The sequence below is a fragment of the Artibeus jamaicensis genome, unplaced genomic scaffold (assembly GCF_021234435.1).
Source record: "Artibeus jamaicensis isolate MK-2021 breed Jamaican fruit bat unplaced genomic scaffold, CSHL_Jam_final scaffold_916, whole genome shotgun sequence".
Lineage (NCBI taxonomy): Eukaryota > Metazoa > Chordata > Mammalia > Chiroptera > Phyllostomidae > Artibeus > Artibeus jamaicensis.
In genome coordinates, this window is record NW_026522059.1 from 54,728,760 (window position 1) to 54,750,085 (window position 21,326).

The 21,326-nt window shown below is 39.9% G+C and overlaps 1 protein-coding gene across 5 annotated transcripts in view; it reads right to left on the reverse strand.

The window, feature by feature from the left end:
- The window catches only part of SPIDR (scaffold protein involved in DNA repair), a 381,397-nt gene that overhangs the window by 94,973 nt on the left and 265,098 nt on the right, over positions 1 to 21,326 (reverse strand). Inside the window, exon 1 of one of the 5 annotated variants that reach the window (XM_053660954.1) lies at positions 7,329 to 7,424. The exons of the other annotated variants lie outside the window; for them this stretch is intronic. Within the exon in view, the coding sequence (XP_053516929.1) occupies positions 7,329 to 7,399 (71 nt within the window). The 5' untranslated portion in view covers positions 7,400 to 7,424. Of the gene's footprint in view, positions 1 to 7,328; positions 7,425 to 21,326 lie in introns of those variants that run through there. 5 annotated transcript variants of the gene reach the window in all.

Here is a 21,326-nt window from a genome sequence, read left to right on the forward strand (position 1 = left end):
ATGTGTACATCATGCCAGGAATACGTAAAGAAAATAAATAACGTGCTATATAAGTGTAGGTATTTAAGAAAGAAAGAAATAGCCCGAATGCTCTAAAGGAGACGATTTAATCAGAGTTTTATCTATCACTGGCAAAGAGTGGTATGAATGCATCCATGCTCCCCAGGGTACACAAACTGAAACGGCTGCTGTATTTTTTAGGTCCAGAGAATACAAAGCAAATGCAACTGGCCAGTATCTTATTTCATCTAGTTCCATTACTTTGCCATCATTATGCAGAGGACTGCCAAAGCTCTATGTCTTCTATGAACAAAGCTCTATGTCCAAACTTGGTCCTCCTCCTGCATGTTCCCTCTCTGTGTAATGTGGCCTCATCAGGCTCTCAGCCACTCCGTTTCAAAACTTTAGGGTATTCTTTATTTCCTTTTTTCACATCCAGTTGCTATAGTCTATCCATTTTCCCTCCATATGCTAGTGTCATTCCTCCTCACTCCTGTTATCACTGTCTTGTTCTGCTTGTGACCTTTGTTGCTTCCTACATGGATGAGGCAAATACTTCCCAACCAGTCTCCTAACCTCATTCCTTCCCTCTTCTAACCCTTCCTACAGGTTGCTGCTAAAGTAAGCTTTCTTAACAGACAGAGTTAATCATGTCACTTAATTAGTCATGGACCTTCAGAGGTGTTCCAATGATTCCTACTTGTCTCTTGGCACATGTGTAGTCTAAGAAGATCAAACTCCTGCAACCTACTCTCCATCTCAGTCTTGACTCCCATTAGTTCCTCTAAAATAACCTAGTATTTTTTGGCACCTCTACCTATCTAAGAACATTCACGTTCAAAATCAGATTCAAATTCCACGTCTTTCATGAAGACTTCTCTCATTGCAATAGTGTAAACAATTCTTTATTTTTCTTTGTGCTCAAAGTGCTTTATTTTTTCCCTTTATTTTAGTTCTTGTCACATTCTGCTCTGTATTATAAAAGTTTGAGCAGATATTTTCTCTCTCCTTTCTGCCAAAAGTTTCTTCAGGATAGAGATCATATATCTTATTCTCTCATATACTCATAACAGCCCTTAGCTCAGAGCCTTATGCATTACAGATGATCAGTATACATGTACACTTGGTGCACCAAGTAGAATTAATTGATGGCTATTTATTCAGGCTTTGTGGAAATACAAGGTATATGATGTAGGTCCTACCCTTAAAGTCAATAACAGGTATCAAAATTGCTTATACAGGTAATTCACAAAGTGAGACCTCTACATTGCTACACTGCAGGAGTAGGAAGGGAAATACTGATGTCCTAGTGAAGTTCTAAATTAGAACAAGATACAGGAAGGAAAGGTTGGAGAGAGGGAGTAAGGGAAGGAGGGAGCTTAGCTAAGACTGTGCCAAATCAAATCAGCAGCCCTGGGCAGAATGTAGTCTTATTTCCTCTCATTTATTCCACAACTTATTCTCAAAGAGGTGTTATTTGGTATTCCCATTTTCTCATGCCTACTCATCAATGTAACCTGAAGACACAAGTGTCTGCAGCCGAGTGCAGAGTAAAGAACAAGGCACCAATCATGGGGCACATGTTTTGTTAGTGCCACAGGCAAGTTACAGTGTCCCATGGTTTCCTCTGCATCACCAAATATTAAAGTATGTTGGACAAACCACAGTCATCATAGTTTCTCATGACCAGGGTTGTGTGAGGGAATTAGGACCCCAAACTCTAAGGCTGTCCTTCCTGTAATGGATAATGATTCTCCTGTGCATCTAGAATGGCACTAGTTATGTGCAATCTTGGGAGAAATGAGAAGATGGTCACTCAAATAATCTTTAGGATTCTGCAGTTCCATTGAGAAAGCCAGTTGAGAGTAAAGGAACGTAGGGGTAAAGGCACTACTGTACCGGGCCTACAGACCCAACACAAGACAGTGTTTGCTTGATCATTCTGAGATGATTTGCTTCTGAATCAGGGTTTCACACACTAAGATGACTAACTGGCCTAGAAACCAGTCTTATCTAATGCAACAGCTTATAAATCATCGAGTGAATAAAGTATAGGTATATGTTCTACCTGCTCTGACCAAATAAAACACCAACTACCTAGGCAGAAGACATACATACACAAGGCTTTTTTTTCAAATATCAATGGTAATTATGTAAATTCTTCTGCAATCTTAGGAATACCTGTTCTAGGAACAATATCACTGAGAAATATTAAATTGTTTTAAGATATTTTAAAATGGAGTAATTTCAATTTCAAGAAGTAAACCATGCACACGGGTCACTTTCAGAAGACAATTCTTTGTCAGAGAAGAGGTTCTCCCATATAAACTTGCTCCATTTCTAGCCCACCTACCTCAGTCCACAGGACTGAATGCCCTACCAGCTTCTCACCCAGTCTCATCTTCCTACCTGGTTGGGTACACAGGGCACTTGCTGCCCACAGGTCTTTGTTTTGCAATGATTACCAGTTGTTCTACTGTTCACTCTCTGCACACCAGCTCCTGTATGTAGACTAATGGACCAGCACACTTTGAAAGTTCAGAGAAGTCTCCTTTCAGCTGGTGGCCTGCATTGCCCTTGTTCCTGGCAACCATCTATAAAGTATGGGCCTCACTTACTTCTATTTACTCACCTCCTATTCACTTTTGTGATAATTTAGAAATTTTTGGAAAAAAATCTCAATTTTACTAAAACTTCTAAATATAGCACAAAGCATGTTGTACCCGCCCTGAATCATAGAGAGTAAGTTCGTGTAAACAAGGGTTTTCTCCTATAGAGCTCCTATACAACCATAAAACAAACATCGATATATCCTTCTACCTAATTCTTAGACTCTCCTCATACTTCACTCATTGTTCCAGTCATGTCCTTTGTAGCAAAAGGAGATAATTCAGTCATGTGTTTCATTCAGTTGTCAATCCCTTTCATTCTCTGCAATTTGGAAGGGGTTCCTCAGTCTTTCCTTGACTTTCATGGCCTTGATATTTTTGAAGGAGATAGGACAGTAATTTTGTAGTATATAAACACCCAGTCTAGATTTGTCTGATATTTTCTCATGATGAGATCCAGCTTATGTATCATTGGTATGAATAAAACAGAAGTGATGTGATATTCTTCGAAAGAGTTGGCACAATAGTTCAATATGTCCTATTACTGATGATGATGTTCACTTTTATTACTCAATTAAGGTGGTGTCTGCCAGGCTTCTCAACTGTAAAATACTTTTCCTTCTGAAGTTAAAAAACACTGTGTGAATTTTTAATTTTGCCACATGTCCTCCCTGTCCTGGCTGCCCATCTCTGCCCCTCCTACCGGTCTGGATTATTTCTTCTTTAACTTCTTGGTTGTTGGACTTCCATGCAGTTTGATTTTCTGGCAGTTCTGGTTTATTTTATTTTTAAATTGATTGTTATGCTTCTTTTGGTTGTGTGAGGAAGGAAAGCTTCCATCTTGGCTGGCAATACTCAAAGTATATCTTTATTGGTATATGTTACATAGTACTTTCTAAAATAGTTATGATGTTTAAAAATTCTAAGAACAATAACTGTGTATAAGAAGTCCTATAATTTTTCTAGATAATATGTAATTCAAACTGTAAAAGTATACAGAGTATATGATGAAAAGTTCCCCTACCATTTTTCTCCTAGTCCTATATGCCCTTCACAGATAATCTCTGGTACTTGTTTTTATATATCCTTCCAGAGTGTGTGTGCATGTATGTGTGTGTGTGTGTGTGTGTGTGCATCTTGAAGGAATACAGCACATTTCAAATACAATTCTTCTCCTTGCTTTTTGTAATTAATCCTTGTCATAATTTTTTCCATATAAATTCATGGAATCTGCTTTATGAATAGGGCATAATTTAATCATCTAATGATGACTATTTAGGATATGTCCCCTACTGCTATCACAAACAATGGTGCAAATAATAATGTTGTATTTCATACATATACTGTGTATCTGTAGGAAAAATTTCAAGAAATGAAAGTGCTGGGTCATAGAGTTAATGTTTAAAAACAACACATGCAGGCATGCATGTCATACACACACACACACACACACACACACACACACACACACACAACTGAAGGCTTCTCTATGGAGTAATAACAATTTATTTTCTCTCCACCAGTGTGAGTGCTGTTTTGCCCTCAGCCTCACCAAACAAATGTTACTAAAGTTTTAGATAGCTGCAAATTTAATAATAATAGTGTTATTTTAATTTATATTTATTTATTAGGAGACATTAAACATTTTCATGTTTCTTTTTCTATAAATTATGTGTTCATATCCTTTGCTAATTTTTATATTGAGTTTTTGGCTCTTCTCTATTAATTTCAGTGAGCACTTTGTGTATCAGAGATTTCCTCTTTGTAATAGAGATTACAAAAAATATTCTGGTTGGCCATTTAACTTTTGGCTTTATCACGCAGGTTTAATAGTATTAATATTTTCTTTGGAAACTTCTGAATGTTAAATTACAGTCAGAAAAAAAACTTCCACTTCAAAAGAATTCTCTCATAATTTCTTCTAAAACTGTTATAGTTTTAGATTTATGTTTAAATACTTCTTTTTTTATTTTAATTAATTTTATTTAGTTATTTTTCAAGTACAGTTTTTTGTCTATTTCTCCCATCCCAGCCTCCCCCGCCTCTTGCTCCCCACCTCCCTCCCATTATGTTTAAATATTTCATCCATTTGGAATTTATCCTGCTGTAGGATGAGAGTGCTATTTTATATTTTTATATATGGATCACCTGCTGCCCTTACACTATTTATTGAATAGTCTTAACCTTTTCCCACTGCTTTGAAATATATATACATACATTATTTCCTAAGTTCCTATATACACTTGAGACTTTTTCTTTTGTTCCACTGGTATTAATTCAGTGGGCAAAAACCTTTTAATTAAAAAAGTGGCTTTCATTCATTTCTGCTTCTTACATGAATGTTGCCTGTTTTATGGTGGTTTTGCGTAGAGTAAACAAGGTAACTCTTATCCGGGCACAGTGCTGGACTTTTATTTCCTGATCTCTCTCCTCCATTGCAAGTTCATATCCAATTTGATTTCGCCAGCTCAGTGTTAATGGGCACCTCTACCTCAACAAGGACATTTTAGAACTCAAGAGTTCCACTGCTAAATCGCCTCAAATCACCCCTAGTTCAGTAACTGAGACCACTATCAAACCAACAACCTCATAATTACCCTTGATATTCCTCTTTAAAAAAATTTTTTTTTACCTGAGAACATTTTTTCCCCATTTCTTCTAGAGAGAGAGGAAGGGAGAGAAGGGAGACACAAAAACATCAATGTGAGAGAGAAGCATCCATTGATGTTATGCCCAGACCAGGAACAATACGCGCCTGGACTGGGTTTGAACCTGCAACCCTTAAGTTATGGGATGATGCATTAACCAACTGAGCTGCACCAGCTAGGGTGATTCCCCTCTTTCTATCATCCCACATCCAATCATCAGTAAGGACTGTGTACTCCATCTTTAAAACAGATCCTGATTCTCCCTACTTTTCACCACTTTCTCACTAGCACTTTGATCCAGGTGACCAGTCTTACCCGTACGGATTCCTGAAATGGCCTCCTGACTCATTTCCTGTTCGAATTTTTTTTTGTGCCTCTACATTTCATTTGACCTAGAGCAGCCTGAGTAAGTGATCTTCTCAAAGTATAGATCAGATCACATCCACTCCATGCTTAAAACCCCAAAGACTTTTCAACACTCTTGGAATGAAGCTTCTTGCTTCCTCCTCTGCACTTGTCTTCTGTCTAAGCCCCTGGGTTCACTAAGCCCCAGCCACGCTAGCTTCCTTTCTGCTCCTGGAACACTCCAAGTTCATCCTTTTCTTTGCAATAGTTGATCTCTTTGTCTGAATAAAGTGTCTTCCAGAGCTTTTCATGCTTGGCTCTATCTCTTCATTCTGGTCCTACCTCAAAGGACTCCTTCCTGGGCTTTCCCTGAGTAGTCATTCCAAGGTAACCTTGACATCACCAGCCAAGTCACTTCATATCACAGAACAACGTTATGTCCAATAATAATAGCAAATGTCTTTTGAGTACTCAGCAAAAAGGAGAGGCAACGCTATTTGGAGTTATGCTGTGCTTGGCTGTACTAGCTCTCTCCTACCTTGCCAGGTGTGAGATTTAGGGGGCGCCTGGGGAGGTTGACAGTGGAGAATGTGATTTGCGGGGTTCCTCCTCATTGGTAATCCTCATAGTACTGGCTGGGCCATGTGACTCAGTTTTTCTGCGAGCAGGACCATTGCTAAGGACCAGGCACCAGCATTGTGCCTGCAGTGTAAGTAGGACAGACTGAGAATGCAGCCCGCAAGTCCCAGAATGGGAACACTACACTCGAAGCCTCTAGTGATAGTGTGCTTAAAGTTTAAACAGTGCAATTAAAAAGCGACATCTACGTGTCACTATGATGAATGACCTCAAGAAATTTACATATTTGAATTAAACATATAATGGAAAAAACCCAACCTCTAATGAATTAAAAATATGTTAAGTATTGCTATACAGGTCATGACAGCATACAGCTAAATTACTATTTTGTTTGTAGCAGGAATAATGCTGTTCATGTTAATGCTTTTTTTGTACATAATATACAGAAAACATTCATTAACCATTCAATTGCAGCTTTTTCTAAAACAGAAGATCACAGTTATAGAAGTTCACAGAACAGCACTCCATAATGCAGAATGGAAAAATAATCTTGTATCTTTAATCATCTAAATAGTATTTTATATCACAAATAAGCAGATGGGCTGAATTTGGTTTAAAATAAATTTCACTTTAGAGAAGCACCTCAGTTTGCATATATATTCACATATTAAGGCCTTTATAAACCTTGACATATACAAGATGTTGGTCAAGAAGACAATATACTAGAAAAGGTTTGACTTCAGTAGAAAAAAGTAGAATAAATGAGAGTATCCTACATTCAATACACAAGATTCAATATGCCCAAATCCTCATGCATGAATAAGATCCATTCTAAGACCTTTATAATTTCCCAAATTTACAAAGACTGGAAATATCTGCACATGTCCTTGCCTTCCCCCAAATCACATTTTTGTTCACAGTCTTCCATGAACAGACTCATATAACTCCAAACTGCTTTTTCAATCTTCACTGAAGTTTCCTCTCCTACCAATGACCATTTTAAAATAAGATAAACATTAACACTTTACCAGAGTTACTATTTATGGGAGGTCTCAGAGACAATGATAAAGCTGCCTTGACATGCTGAGCAGTGGTGCTGTGGGGTCACTTTCTCAGCTGCTACATCAGTCACAAGACAGTTTCTTACCTCTCAATGTCACTGCTCACCACACACTGCATGGCCTTCAGAAACCACACTAATACATGCACGGACACCATTTTAGGTCAGAATACCACACCAAAGCCTGTCGCCGCCACACATTTAGCAAAGCTCTAAGGTCTGCCATTGCTCTTAGGCCCCAGCAGCTCATGGTTAGGTTGAGTTAGATCTCCCCAAAATGCTGGTTTCCCCCTCTACCATTTCAGTTCACTACTGAGCAAGAAGCTATTTGGGGAATTTGTTATCTTCTAACCCAGCTGTTAAATATGCTGGATTGGGTAAAGCTGAGACAGTCTGCAGGGCTTTTGTGCTGGCTGGTGGCAGAGTTCCCAGACTTCATTCAGCCCATTCTCTCTTGAGGATTTGACCATATCCTCTTAGAGGCTGAATGCTGAACAGAAGCTCTCAACCACATATAGCATTCATTTCTGCTTGCTTAACTACCAACACTTTCTATTTAAAAGTTCCAAGAACTATTAAGCCCTCAGTACTATCATTCTTCCACACTTACTATTTAATAACCCTAATCAGTGAGCATTTACTTAGAAGATAATGGCTATCCTTTAAAAAGTGAGAAGGCACTCAAGTAAATTTGTTGAATTGAATTTTGTTTCGACTACGAAGCACAAATGAATCTATGACAAACTTTGTAACAAGACAGAAATAGAAATATTTAGAAATAACACAAGTTTATGCACTGGAGAAGCAAACAGCACAGAAAAAAGTCAAAATTCATTAGTTTTTTTTAATTTGTTAATGTATGGAATTACTTGCACTAATATTTGCTTATTTCAAAAATATTTAAAGTGCACCTCAACTATACATACCCACTTTTTAGCCTCTACTAATTAAATTTCCTGTTTAAATCACAGCTCAATAGTTGTAGTCCATAGCATAAAATTTTATACTTTTAATATTTATTATCAAGTAATGTAACCAGAGATTCTGGGACTTTGAATTCTTTTAATATAGATCATTAAGTTAAAAGATAAAATTAGATTTTTGTACATTTTGCATTCCATTGATAATGACATTCTAAAACAAAATTTTAGGACTATGGGGCTTTGCTGTTGTCCTCTACAACTTTCATACATTTTTTACTTCTCTTTTTTTTATTTATTGACTTGAGACAGAGAGAGAGGGAGACAGAGAGAGAGGGAGAGAGATATGTCTGTTTTTCTACTTATTTATGCATTTATTGGTCGCTTCTTGTATGTGCCCTGAACAGGAATCAAACCCGCAAATCCCTTGATGTATCGGGCTGATGCTCTAATAACCTGGCTAGGGTCGTATTTCTCATTTCCTACTGAGTTCTTTCTAACTCTTTTAGTGAATATGAAGGCTTCCAATTGCTTTGTATGGGCTGTCCTAAACTCCAAAGGCTGGGAAGCAAATTCTATACATCTCAGGTTCCCTTGCAGCTAGAGTCTGTGAAATAACTGAATTTGCCAATCAAAGGCAGCAGAAGGCTCGATTTTGCTGCTTCTAGCAGGCATACAATCAACAAAAATCTCAGGGTTTGACCAGTTGCTTTGGTGTGTCAAAATGGCAGGAATGAGGAATCTAGTTTGTTGATTTAGCTTGTAGCCAGAGAGTGGTTCTAGAGCTGGAAGTAGTAGCAACAACTTCCTAATCATGCAGCTCCCTATTGCCAGCTGTGGCTATGGAGTCAGCACAGAGCTGAAGCGCTCCATATCTGGTTGTGGAAGAGACAGCAGCTCCCGTAGTGGTCTGGCTCTTCAGTGCTGCTTTGAGAGTCTTAAAAGTTCAATAGAGTCTGTTTCCTCAGTTTTCCCAATGATTCTATAAGCATTGTGAATCCCTTAATACATCTTTCCTCTTAAGTCAGATGGAGTACACTTTGTAACTCACTGAACCTGCCTGATCCCTTGAATACGCCGATTTAATGAGAAGTGAATTGTGTGGTAAGGGAACCTCATACACTCTTCTCTGGATTAATCTAAAACAACTAAAACTGTAAAAACAAAATCATGAAAACATAGTGTTCACTTTTGTAGAAACATTGTACCTCTTTCTGACAGGTGAAATCAGGAAGGAACCATTTCACTTAATTAGCCAAGAAGTCCCCTGAAAGCAGAGACCTAATAATTTTCTTGAACCAGGGCCTTTTACTCTATAATTGTTGTAATGACTTAGAGAAAAATCTGCAAGAAAATATTATTTATAAAAATGTCAAGAAATACAAAATTTCTGCATGAAATCTGTCCTGCAAAACTGCCAAAATCAGTGACATTATACACCAAAGGAAGGGTACACCCAGATTATTTTATCCTTCCTTCCACTTATTTATTGCTTAGTACTATTTTCATTAGAAAACCACAACTAAGCCCTGGCTGGTGTGGTTCAGTGGGTTGAGAGCTGACCTGCAAACCAAAAGGTGGCTGGTTCGATTCCCATCAGGGAACATGCCTAGGTTGCGGGCCAGGTTTCTGTGGGGGTGTGAGAGAGGCAACTGAGCAATGTATTTCTCACACATTGATGTTTCTCTCCCTCTTTCTTCCCTTCCCCCCTCTCTAAAATTAATAAATAAAATATTAAAAAAACCATAACCAAAATATTCCCAAATTTTCATAAAAATAGAATTACTAATGCTAAAAACACCCTTTGTGTTTTATATGACATTGCTGGCATGTAGTGAAGAACCCCAGTTAAGGAAGTAAAGGAGGAAAGAAACCCACTCTGGGGACTGGGAATGGCACAGAGAGTCACTGAGGCTGACAGAAGAAATTCTACACTGGGTCCTCCAGAAATGCTTCATAATGACAGTGAATGATCAAAGTGCCATCCAAGGAAAGACAGTTAGGTTGCGGGTGATACTGAAAATTGTCGGAGTGACAACAAAGAAATGCTAAGTGAGTACAATTTCTAGGGAAAGCTCTATCTTTGGAACAGTTTTGGGAGTAGGATCTTTTCCTTGGGCTGTAGATAATCCCTCTCAGTGGTCACAGCTACATATTAAACATTCCAAAACAGAGCATTCCTATTTCTAAAGCCTCTGACCATGATTAGTGAAGCCAGTATCAACTCTATAATGCTTTAAAATGAACTTGTATTTTCTTAATCTTTTTGCATTTCTTGGTATCTAAAACCATTCTCCAATAAAAGGAATCCAAGCTCCTTGGAGAAATGGTTGATTCTAGGGGTGGGGCAGGAAATATACAAGATGAGACTGCAACATCTTTTAGTGCCAGAAAGTAAGAAATTACTCAAAACAAAACTAAACAGAACAAACAAAACAGAACAAAACAGAAAACCCACAATGATGGGACTTTGTCAAAGACAAAAAGGGAGTCAACCGAAGAGCTTCAGTTGCAAAAGCTGGAACAGTCTGAGTAACAAAATAAATAAAATAGCACTGGATTATAACACAAAGTATAAAATAAATACTCATGAGTCTCTATATCTATATACATATATATATACACAAATATATAGGCATACACATACATATTTATATCTATCTCTCTATAATTTATAAAGGGGGACCCCCCCAAAACCAGAATTATCTTCTGGAGAGCAGGCCCCTTTGTAGCACAGGCTTCCCCCATTAGGTGAGTGTTCTAGGAACCCATATGTATCAGGGTATCAGCTGGTGTTGAAGTGAGAGGCTGTGTTTGGCTTCAGTGAAAGTTTTTTGAAGACTCAACATATTTGCCTATTTCATGATGGGTAATTTATGAGCACACCTGCCTACACTATGCTGAGTGTTCAGCAATTTTTTACCAAAAACGGCACAATCTCCATGCCCCACACTCCCTATTCAGTCAATCTTACGCTGAGAGACTTGTTTTTTTTTTGTCTGCATGAAAAAAGTCTTCAAAGGGAAATGTTTTGCTGATGTGGAAGAGGTGGAACAAAAAAACAGCAGAAGCACTAAAAGGCATCAAAATTGATGAGTTCAAAAACTGTTTTGAGATATAGGAAAAACGTCTTGATAGGTGTATTACATCAGATGAAGAGTGCTTTGAAGGTGACTGAAGTTCCAACATGTAAGAATAAATACACAATTAAAAAAATTTTTACTTATTTATCTTTAGAAGGGAAGGGAAGGAGAGAGGAAGAGAAATATCAATGTATGGTTGCTTCTCGTGTGTCCCCTGCTGGGAACTGGCCTGCAACCCAGGCACGTGCCCTGACTAGGAATCAAACCACAATCTTTTGGTTCGCAGGTCTGCGCTCAATCCACTGAGCTACACCTGCCAGGGCCCACAATATTTTATAAATAAAATTCTGGGTTTCTTGCCTCCCCCCTTGTGTGCATTAGAATAAATAAGTGGGAGAGAAGAAATAAATCTCCCATGCATTAGAATTCCAAATAATTACTCCTGTCACAGAGAGGGATCAAAACTCGTCATCCCTCAAATGTGGGCTCTACATAGTGACCTCCTCCCAAAGATGGAAAGAGGGAGAAAGTGTGACCTTACAGTGGAAAACCTGACACAAACTGTGATCAAGGCAAAACATCAACAGTGATAAGGCATACTGGTATAATGTGATAAAAACCGCACTTTATCACTGTGATCTTCCTTCCAAGAACTCGTAACCCCAGTCTAATATTGAGTAATCAATCAAATAAATTACAAAGAAGGAGATTGTAAAAGATCCCTACCAGTGCTGGTCAAAACTGTCGAGGTCATCAAAAACAAGGGAAGTCTAAGAAAATGCCCAAAGCCAGGAGAAGTCTAAGGAGATATGTCTACTCAATGTAATGTGGTAGCCAGGACGAGATTCTACGACAGAATAATTACATTAGATAAAAGTCTAAGGAATGTGAATAAAGAACTTTAGTTAATGAAAAAAATCACATCTACATACCTTCAAAAAGTAGTACATATCTGAGTCAGACCTTATTTTAGTCTATGTAGATAATGATAAAGGTATGTCATCTTCAGTACCCCTAGCTCTAAAGCTGAAGCCTCCAGTAGAGGTTTGGCAATCAGTACATTGGGAAGGGATAATACTGCTCTATTTTATTTATTTTACTTCAGTTTTTCAGTTTTATTGAGATATAATTGACATACAGTACTGTGTTAAGTTTAAAGTCTATACCATAATGGGATAATAGTTTTCTTGATCAGAATGATGATTTTACTATTTTCACCTGGCTGGTGTAGCTCAGTGGATTGTGCCCGGCACTGCGAACCAAAAGATCGAGGTTCGATTCCCCGTCAGGGCACATGCCTGGGTTGCAGGCCAGTTCCCAGAAGGGGCCAGTTCCCAGCAGGGAATGCACCAGAAGCAACCATACATTGATATTTCTCTCCTTCTCTCCTTCCCTTCCCTTCTAAAGATAAATAAATAAAATAAAATAAAAACAAAATAAAATTCAAAGCTTAAAAAAAAAAGAATGATGATTTTACTATTTTCAAACTAGTATGTATTTCCAACTTACTACATTTTCAAATTTAACCTCATTTCTTAACATAGCATCCACCAATTGCTTAGAAAGATTTTCTGACTAAATTTCTTTACAAATAGGGAAATAGTTCCCTTTGTGGGTGGGCTGTCTTGCTCAAAGCCACCCAGAAAGGCAACAAGGGTGTCCGCTAATTTTCACCCACTGGTACGGGAAGTGGGTGAGCACCTTGGCTTCCTATTCCCTCCCAAAGGTCAGAGGCACCTTCTCCCAAACAACCTCTTCTTAGGGTAATCTGGTTTTTAAATATCTGATGGTTGATTCTAGTTCTTCCACAGTTCATTTTTTTCTTTTTTGATTGATTTTTGAGACAGGGAGGGGGGAGAAAGTGGGGGGGAGAGAGAGGGAGAGAGGGAGGGGGAGGGAGAGAGAGAGAGAGAGAGAGAGAGAGAGAGACAGAGAGAAACACTTGACCGTTCCACCCACTTATGCACTCATCGGTTGATGTCATATGTGCCCTTATCAGGACGATTCTCTAACCAACTGAGCTACCCAGCCAGGACTCCACAGTTCTTTTAACTGATCACAGAACAAATTTTAGGGTTTCACTCGCAAGCAAAGTGTTACCTGATGATATACATGCTTTCCTGGAGCAAGGTATATGAGATTCATTGGAAACTAGTTAGTTATCCACATGAATAGCAAACATTTCCTTCAACTATTTAATATTCCTTTACCTCATTACTGTGGGACTAAGAAACAGGCAAAGCACAAAACAGGCATGATCTTGTTGACAAATGTTTCTGAACAGTAAGTCAGCAAATGCTCCATGAACTAGGAGTGAATTGGCTGTGCTAGCCACAGGTCCTGGGCTAGGAAGTTTGGGTACTGTCAGCTCAGGCCAGGACATGATGCTCAAAGAGAAACAGTGACTTTAATGAACATCGGTGCTGATCTCAGTGTATACAGGGTGGAGGTTTTCCTTTGGATTAATACACTGAGTCAAAATATGAACAGTTTTCTCTCTTATTTTTTTCTTTTTCTAATATATTTTATTATTATGTCATTACAGTTGTCCCGTTTCCCCCTTCAATCCCCTCCACCCTGCACACCCCTCCCCCCACATTCCCCCCTTTAGTTCATGTCCATGTGTCACAAGTTCTTTAGATTCTACATTTACCACACTACTCTTGACCTCCCCATCTATTTTCTCCCCACCATCTATGCTACTTATTCTCTGCACCCCCCCACTCCTCTGTTGCTAACCCTCCACGTGATCTCCATTTTTGTGGCTCCATGGCTGTCCCTAAGTTTGCTTTTGTTTTAGGTGTGGTCGTTAATAACTGTGAGTTTGCTGTCCTTTCACTGTTCATATTTTTTATTTTCTTTTTCTTAGATAAGTCCCTTTAACGTTTCATATAATAAGGGCTTGGTGATGATGAACTCCTTGAACTTGACCTTATCTGAGAAGCGCTTTATCTGCCCTTCCATTCTAAATGAAAGCTTTGCTGGATAGAGTAATCTTGGTTGTAGGTCTTTGGATTTCATGACTTGGAATACCTCTTTCCAGCCCCTTCTTGCCTGTAAGGTGTCTTTTGAGAAATCCTCTGACAGTCTCATGGGAACTCCTTTGTAGGTGACTGTCCCCTTATCTCTTGCTGCTTCTAGGATTCTCGCCTTCATTTGAATCTTAGCTAATGTAATTATGATGTGCCTTGGTGTGTTCCTCCTTGGGTCCAAGTTCTTTGGGACTCTCTGGGCTTCCTGGACTTCCAGGAAGTCTATTGACTTTGCCAGATTGGGGAAGTTCTCCTTTATTACTTGTTCAAATAAGTTTTTCACTTGTTGCTGTTCCTCTTCCTGTCCTGGCACCCCTATAATTCAGATGCTGGAACATTTAAAGATGTCCTGAAGGTTCCTAAGCCTCTCCTCATTTTTCTGAATTCTTTTTTCTTCATTCTTTTCTGTTTAGTTATTTCTTTCTTCTTCCTGGTCTACTCCATTGATTTGAGTCCCAGTTTTCTTTCCATCACTATTGGTCCCTGTGCATTTTCCTTAATTTCACTTAGTATAGCCTTCATTATATTATCTATTTTGAGACCAAAATCAACCAGTTCTGTGAGTATCCTGATCACCAGTGTTTTGAACTGTGCACTGATAGGTCGGCTATCTCTTCATTGTTTAGAAGTATTGGCTCTGGGGCTTTGAGCAGTTCTTCTGTTTGAGCCTGGTCTGATTGCGCCTGTTATGTATGAGGGGCGGAGCCTTAGGTGTTCACTAGAGCGGGGCAACCCAGTGGCTGGGTTGTGATGCTGTATGTGGGGGCATGGTCAGAGAGGGAGCAATGGCATTTTTTCTGCTTTCTCTCAGATTTTAGTCCCCTCTGCCACTTCCCACAAGCAAATTGGGCCCTTCTGGTGCTGGTTCCTGGGTGGGTGGGCTTGTGTACATTCTAGGACCCCATGGGTCTCTCCAACGAACTCTCCTGTGAGGCTGGGAGTCTCTCCCAGAACCTCCACCCCCATGAGTTTTTTCCATCTGTGCTGGGGCCCTGGGTTGCGAGGTTTGTTTCACTGCCCATTTTTTGCCTGGTTTATCTGCACTCAAATATGTGTCCGAAGTCAGCTAACTGCCCTGCACATCTCACTGGGTTTGCTTGTTTCCTCCCTGCACCCAGGTCCACTAACCACCGCCTCTTCCTGCCATGACCCCTCTCTGCCGGCTGCCGACTCTGCCCCTCTTACCAGTCTGGATGAATGGTTTGTTGTTTGTCAGACTTCGGTACAGTTCAATTTTCTGTCTGTTCTGGTTGTGTTTTTGGTTCTAAATCTTTGTTGTCCTTAAATTTGGTTGTGCCAGGAGGTACAGTATTTCTACCTATGCCTCCATCTTGGCTGGAAGTCCTCTTACTTTTGTATTTAGAAAAGTTCTTTCTTCTTTGTTTTTAGCTGCATCTAGGATGTAGCTGATAATCTAGACTAGACTTAAGATTATTTTTAACTTAAGTTCACTATGTTTTTTCCAAGTCATAATACAGCCATGAACCTTGAACACGCCTAATAAATACTAACTCATGTAATGATGAATGCATTTAGTAAAAAGCACCTTCTCTGCTCATCCCCCTCTCTATTCAACTTGGTGTCTAACCTGTGCCAGGCCCTGCCGGCCATGCTAAAGATGCAAACCAGAATGAAATGTCTTCTGTTGATAAAGTTTGCAGTCTAGTGGGATTTACAGAAAGACACACTCAGATTTTTTTTTTTAAGTAGCATGTGAATAAAAATGGGTGCTGTAAAAAAATCACAAATTCTTCCTTAACTGCACAGGTCATGGTGTGTTGTCTGGTCCAGGCCTGCAACTTCTTCAGCAAAGGGTTCTTAAGTAAAACCCCATCCACTGTTCTTGTGCATCTAGGTTAATTTGAAGTGCCAGAAGTAATACCCCTTTAAGGAGTAACCACCCTCAAGAGAGCACATAATATTGTAATCCAATCCCTGACTTGCTTTCTCCCACCCTCCTATAATTAGTCTTTCATACATACACTGCTTAATTTCAAACACACAAAATAAACTGCAAAAATGTTATTCTCTGGAGCATTTTAGATCTTGCTCCTCTGCAAATGTCAGTTTTGGCTCAAACTCTTACAAAAATTCTCTATAGGTTTGGGTGTTTCTTACACTGACAAGCTCCTGAGATATGCTCCCAAGTGTGGAAAGGGAAAAAACACTGGAAATCTAAAACTTTTAGCTTAAGACTAAATATAGAGACAAGAGTGGTTATATAAAAAACACTGAAAACACCACATACTGTTGAGGAAGCAAGGTCACTCATATCTTGCTGGTGGGAATGTAAAAATGGCATAGCCACTCCGGGAACAGTCTGGCAGTTTCTTATTAAACTGAGCACACACTCTTGGACGTTCATCAAAGAAATAAAAATTTATGTTCACAAAACACTTGTACATGAATGTTCAAAGTAGCTTCACTCATAGTAACCAAAATGTAAAATCAAGATGTTAAGTCAAATGTTAAGTCGAACTGTGGTATATCTATACCGTGAAATACTAATCAGCAATAAAAAGAAAGAAACTATTGGCACATGCAACAATTTTGATGAATCTCTAGGGAATTATGCTGAGTGAAAAAAGACAATCTCAAAAGGTTTTGTGTATATTTATATATTTTACATAATATCCTTGAAAGGAGAAAATGAAAAGAAACAGAATACATTAGTGGTTGCTAGGGGCTTGGGCAGGAAGGTGGGTAGTGGGAAGTGCTTTTGGAGGGATGTGGGGCAGGAGGGAAGTTGATGTGGCAATAACAGGGCAGAAAGAAGGATCACTGTGGTGTTGCAACAGTTCAGTACCTTGATTGTGGTCCATACCTGAACCTATATATGTGATAAAATTGCATAAAACTAAGTACAGGCACATGCAAGTAAAACTGGGGAAATCTGAACAAGACAGGTCAATGGTATCAACGGAATACAGTGGCTGTGATACTGAACTACAGTGTTAGAGAACATCACCATTGGGGAAAACTGGGTAAAGGATACACATGGGGTCTCTCAGTGTTGTTTCTTGCAACTACATGTGACCCTACAATTATTTAAATAAAATTTTAATTAAAAAAAGATTAAAAAACCACCAAAAATAACAAAAAGATTAAAACTTTACTGAATAAAATTATAGCATTCACTACCAAAATAAACCTGTGGGCTCTGTGTTGGACAGTAATTAAAATTACTATTGTTTCTGCCCTGATTGAAATGGCTCACTTGTCTAGGTGTTATCCTGCAAATTGAAAGGTACCTGGTTCGATGTTTCTCTCATACATAGACATTCCTCTCCGATTCTTTCTCCCACACTTCCCTTGTCTTTAAAAAACAGTAAATAAAACCCTTAAAAAGTTACTACTGGTACATAAAAATGGCTTTCATTCTCATACAAACACATAAAAATTACAGTTAAACTATAGAACAACCATCACTCAGAACTGTCAGAAATTGCATTGAATGGAAGTCTGACAACTATAAAATTGAAGAAACCATATCCATTCAGATGGGTTGAAGGGGTGATGTGGAATGGGCTGGTCCCATATCCATATGTGGTGGATAAAAAATTGGGATGGATATGTTGGGAGCGAGGAGTCCCAGCCCAACACTAGGTCCCCAAGCCCAGGGTTCCAGTAGCAGGAAGATAAAGCCCCATAATTTCTGGCTGGAAAAACAAGTGGGTATTGAGTAGATGGAAAAAAAACATCTGGAGTCCCAAGCAGTTCGTCTTAAAAAATCCATACACGGACTTACTGATATTCACTCCCTCTGAGCTCCAATGCTGGGGTAGGAGCTTGAAAGGCACCAATGGCATACAGGGAAGAACTGAAGCATCAAGGATCGAGGTGAGAGCTGGGAGATACTTTCTCCCAGACAGAAAGGCAGGCAGAAGCCACTGTCCCTCTTCTGAGCCCTCCCCCCCACAGAGCCAGCAGGTGGGTGCCATATCTGAGACACCATCAACCTGGCTAACACTGTTTGCCTCACCTGGAGATCCCCTGAGACCCAACTCAAGGGCCTACCAAACTCTTAACTGTAACTTTTCCATGTGAATGTGACAACTTCCTAAATCCTATCAAAGAAGCAACATGTAGCCTCAGTAAGCCCCCACCCAGCTCCCACACCTCTTGCTAAGTTTCCCTACAACCTGGTACTATTAGCAGCCAGCCTAGATTCACAGCTTGGCTTCTCCTGGGAATATCCAAGACCAGCACGAGTAGTAGCCATCTCAGATTGCTTTATACCTCAGGTGGGGTGGCCCAGGGCAAAACACAAGTGGGGGCTGAGCTTGGCCTGCAACACCTGGGATATCGTAGAGCCTGCACACCCAGTGGACAGCTACAGATCACCATCCTGTCCCTGCATATCTGATCCTCCGTGGGGGGTGGAGGTTGGTGGTCAGTGATCACAGCCAGTGTTTGCAGTTTACTGGCCTGGGTAAATTCTTCCCATTGATCTGCCAACAGCAACCAAGGCTCAACTATAAGAGGAGGATATACTGAGCCCACACAAAGGGTGCACCTTGAGTACCCAGCTTGGGTGGCAGGGGAGGCTGTGCCACGGGACCCTATAGGATACCTACTACATTAGGTCATACTATCAAGAAAAGGAGTCATATAACAACTCTACCTAATACAGAGAAACAAACACAGGGAGGCTGCCAAAGTGAAGAGACAAAAAAAAAAACACAAAAAAACATGACCCAAATGAAAGAACAGATGAAAACTCCACAAAAAGAACTAAACAAAATGGAGTTAGGGGACTTCCACCAAGATGGAGGCATAGGTGGATGTGCTGTGCCTTCTCACACAACCAAGTTTAGAGACAACTAAATATTAGCAACAGAAAACACAGCCAGAACACGGAAAATTGAACTTTTCGGAAGTCCGTTAACAACAAATTCTTCAGCCTGACCGGTAAGGGGCGAAACCAGCGGCTGGTGAAGCGGGGTTGCACAGGAAAACTCAGTCAGGCGGACTCCGGCACGCGAAATCCAGGCGCAGAGTTGGACCTAGTGAGAGACCCAGCGAACGACCAGGCGAGCGACTGCGGGGGAGACAGCGGGGGAGCGGGGCTGCGTGTTGACTGTGGTCGCGCATTTGTGCGCGGGTGGACAGGCGAGGGAGTGGGCGGTTGGACCGGGGCCTGGTGGGTCCCCGCAGCAAGCGGCAGTGGAGGGTGCTGCCATTTCCCTGCTCTGACCCCACCTCCACATACAGCATCATAACCCAGTGACTCTGAGTGGCTCTGCCCAGGTGAACCACCTAAGGCACTGCTCCTCACCAGCTGTGAGAAACAGCAGAGGGGGTTGCCATTTCGCCGCTCTGACCACACCCCCACATACAGCATCACAACCCAGCAACCTGGGAGTCCAAGGCGCCGCTTCTCACACTTAAAGGGCGCGAACAAACCAAAAATGGCGCAAGAAGATCTCAAAGCCCCAGAGCCTATAGATCTAAGCAATGAAGAAATAGCAAAACTCTCAGACACATAGTTTAAAACATTGGTGATCAGGATCCTCACAGAACTGGTTGATTATAGCCACAAATTAGACAAATATATGAAGGGGAAACTAATTGAAATGAAGGGAATTGCACAGGACACCAATAGCAATGAAAAGGACTGGGACTCAAATCAATGGAGTGGACCAGAAGAAAGCAAACAATGGCCAAACAGAAAAGAGTCAAGAAGCAAGAATTGAAAGAAATGAGGAGAGTCTTAGGAACCTTCAGGACATCTTTAAATGCTCCAACATCCGAATTATAGGGGTACCAGAAGAGGGAAAGGCACAGCCACCAGTGGAAAACTTATTTGAACAAATAATAAAGGAGAATTTCCCCAATCTGGCAAAGGAAAATGACTTCCAGGAAATCCAGGAAGCTCAGAGACTCCCAAAGAAGTTGGACCCAAGAAGAAACACACCAAGGCACATCATAATTACATTAGCCAAAATTAAAATGAAGGAGAGAATCCTAGAAGCAGCAAGAGCTAAGGGGACAGTCACCTACAAAGGAGTTCCCATCAGACTGTCAGCTGATTTCTCAAAAGAGACCTTACAGGCAAGAAGGGGCTGGAAAGAAGTATTCCAAGTCATGAAATCCAAAGACCTACAACCAAGATTGCTCTATCCAGCAAAGCTTTCATTTAGAATGGAAGGGCAGATAAAGCACTTCTCAGATAAGATCAAATTCAAGGAGTTCATCATCACCAAGCCCTTATTATATGAAATGTTAAAGGGACTTATCTAAGAAAAAGAAGTTAAAGAAACATGAACAGTGAAAGGACAACAAACTCACAGTTATTAACAACCACACCTAAAACAAAAGCAAACTAAAAGGACAGCTAGATCAGGAGTGGAAACATAGAAATGAAGATCTCAAGGAGGGTTAGCAACAGGGGAGTGGGAGGAGGAGAAGGGGGGAGAAGGTACAGAAAATAAGTAGCATAGACAGTAGATAGAAAATAGATGGGGGGGCAAGAATAGCATGGGAAATATAGAATTAAAGGACTTGAGACACATGGTCATAAACTAAAGGGGGGGTAATGGTGGGGATGGGGGGTAGGGTGGAGGGGAATGAAAGGGGGAATAGAACAAATGTAACAGCATAATCAATAAAAAAATTAAAAAAAAAAAAGAAAAGAAAAGATGGATATGGCAGGAAAGAGAAACCAGATCAGCAAGAACTTTCTGGGCAGCCACCGCCTCTCTCTCTGGCTTCCAATCCAATGTCTAGGAACTTCCTGGAACCAAGTGCTGCTCAGTGTTCTAATTTTTAATTAAACAATTAAGTAATCATCTAATCAATTTACTATTTTATACCTTTGTTACTTGTTAGTTTATCTTATTTTTACTGTTATTCACTTTATCAATTTACTAGTTAAGTGAATTTTTGTTTTTCTTTTTCTTTAATGCCACCTAGTTTTTCACTATTTGCTTTAAAATAAAAAAAAAACCTTTTTATTTAAAAGAAAAAAAATTGAGTTAAGCAATCTATCAGATGCAGAGTTCAAAACACTGGTTATAAGGATGCTAAAGGAACTTAGTGAGGACCTCA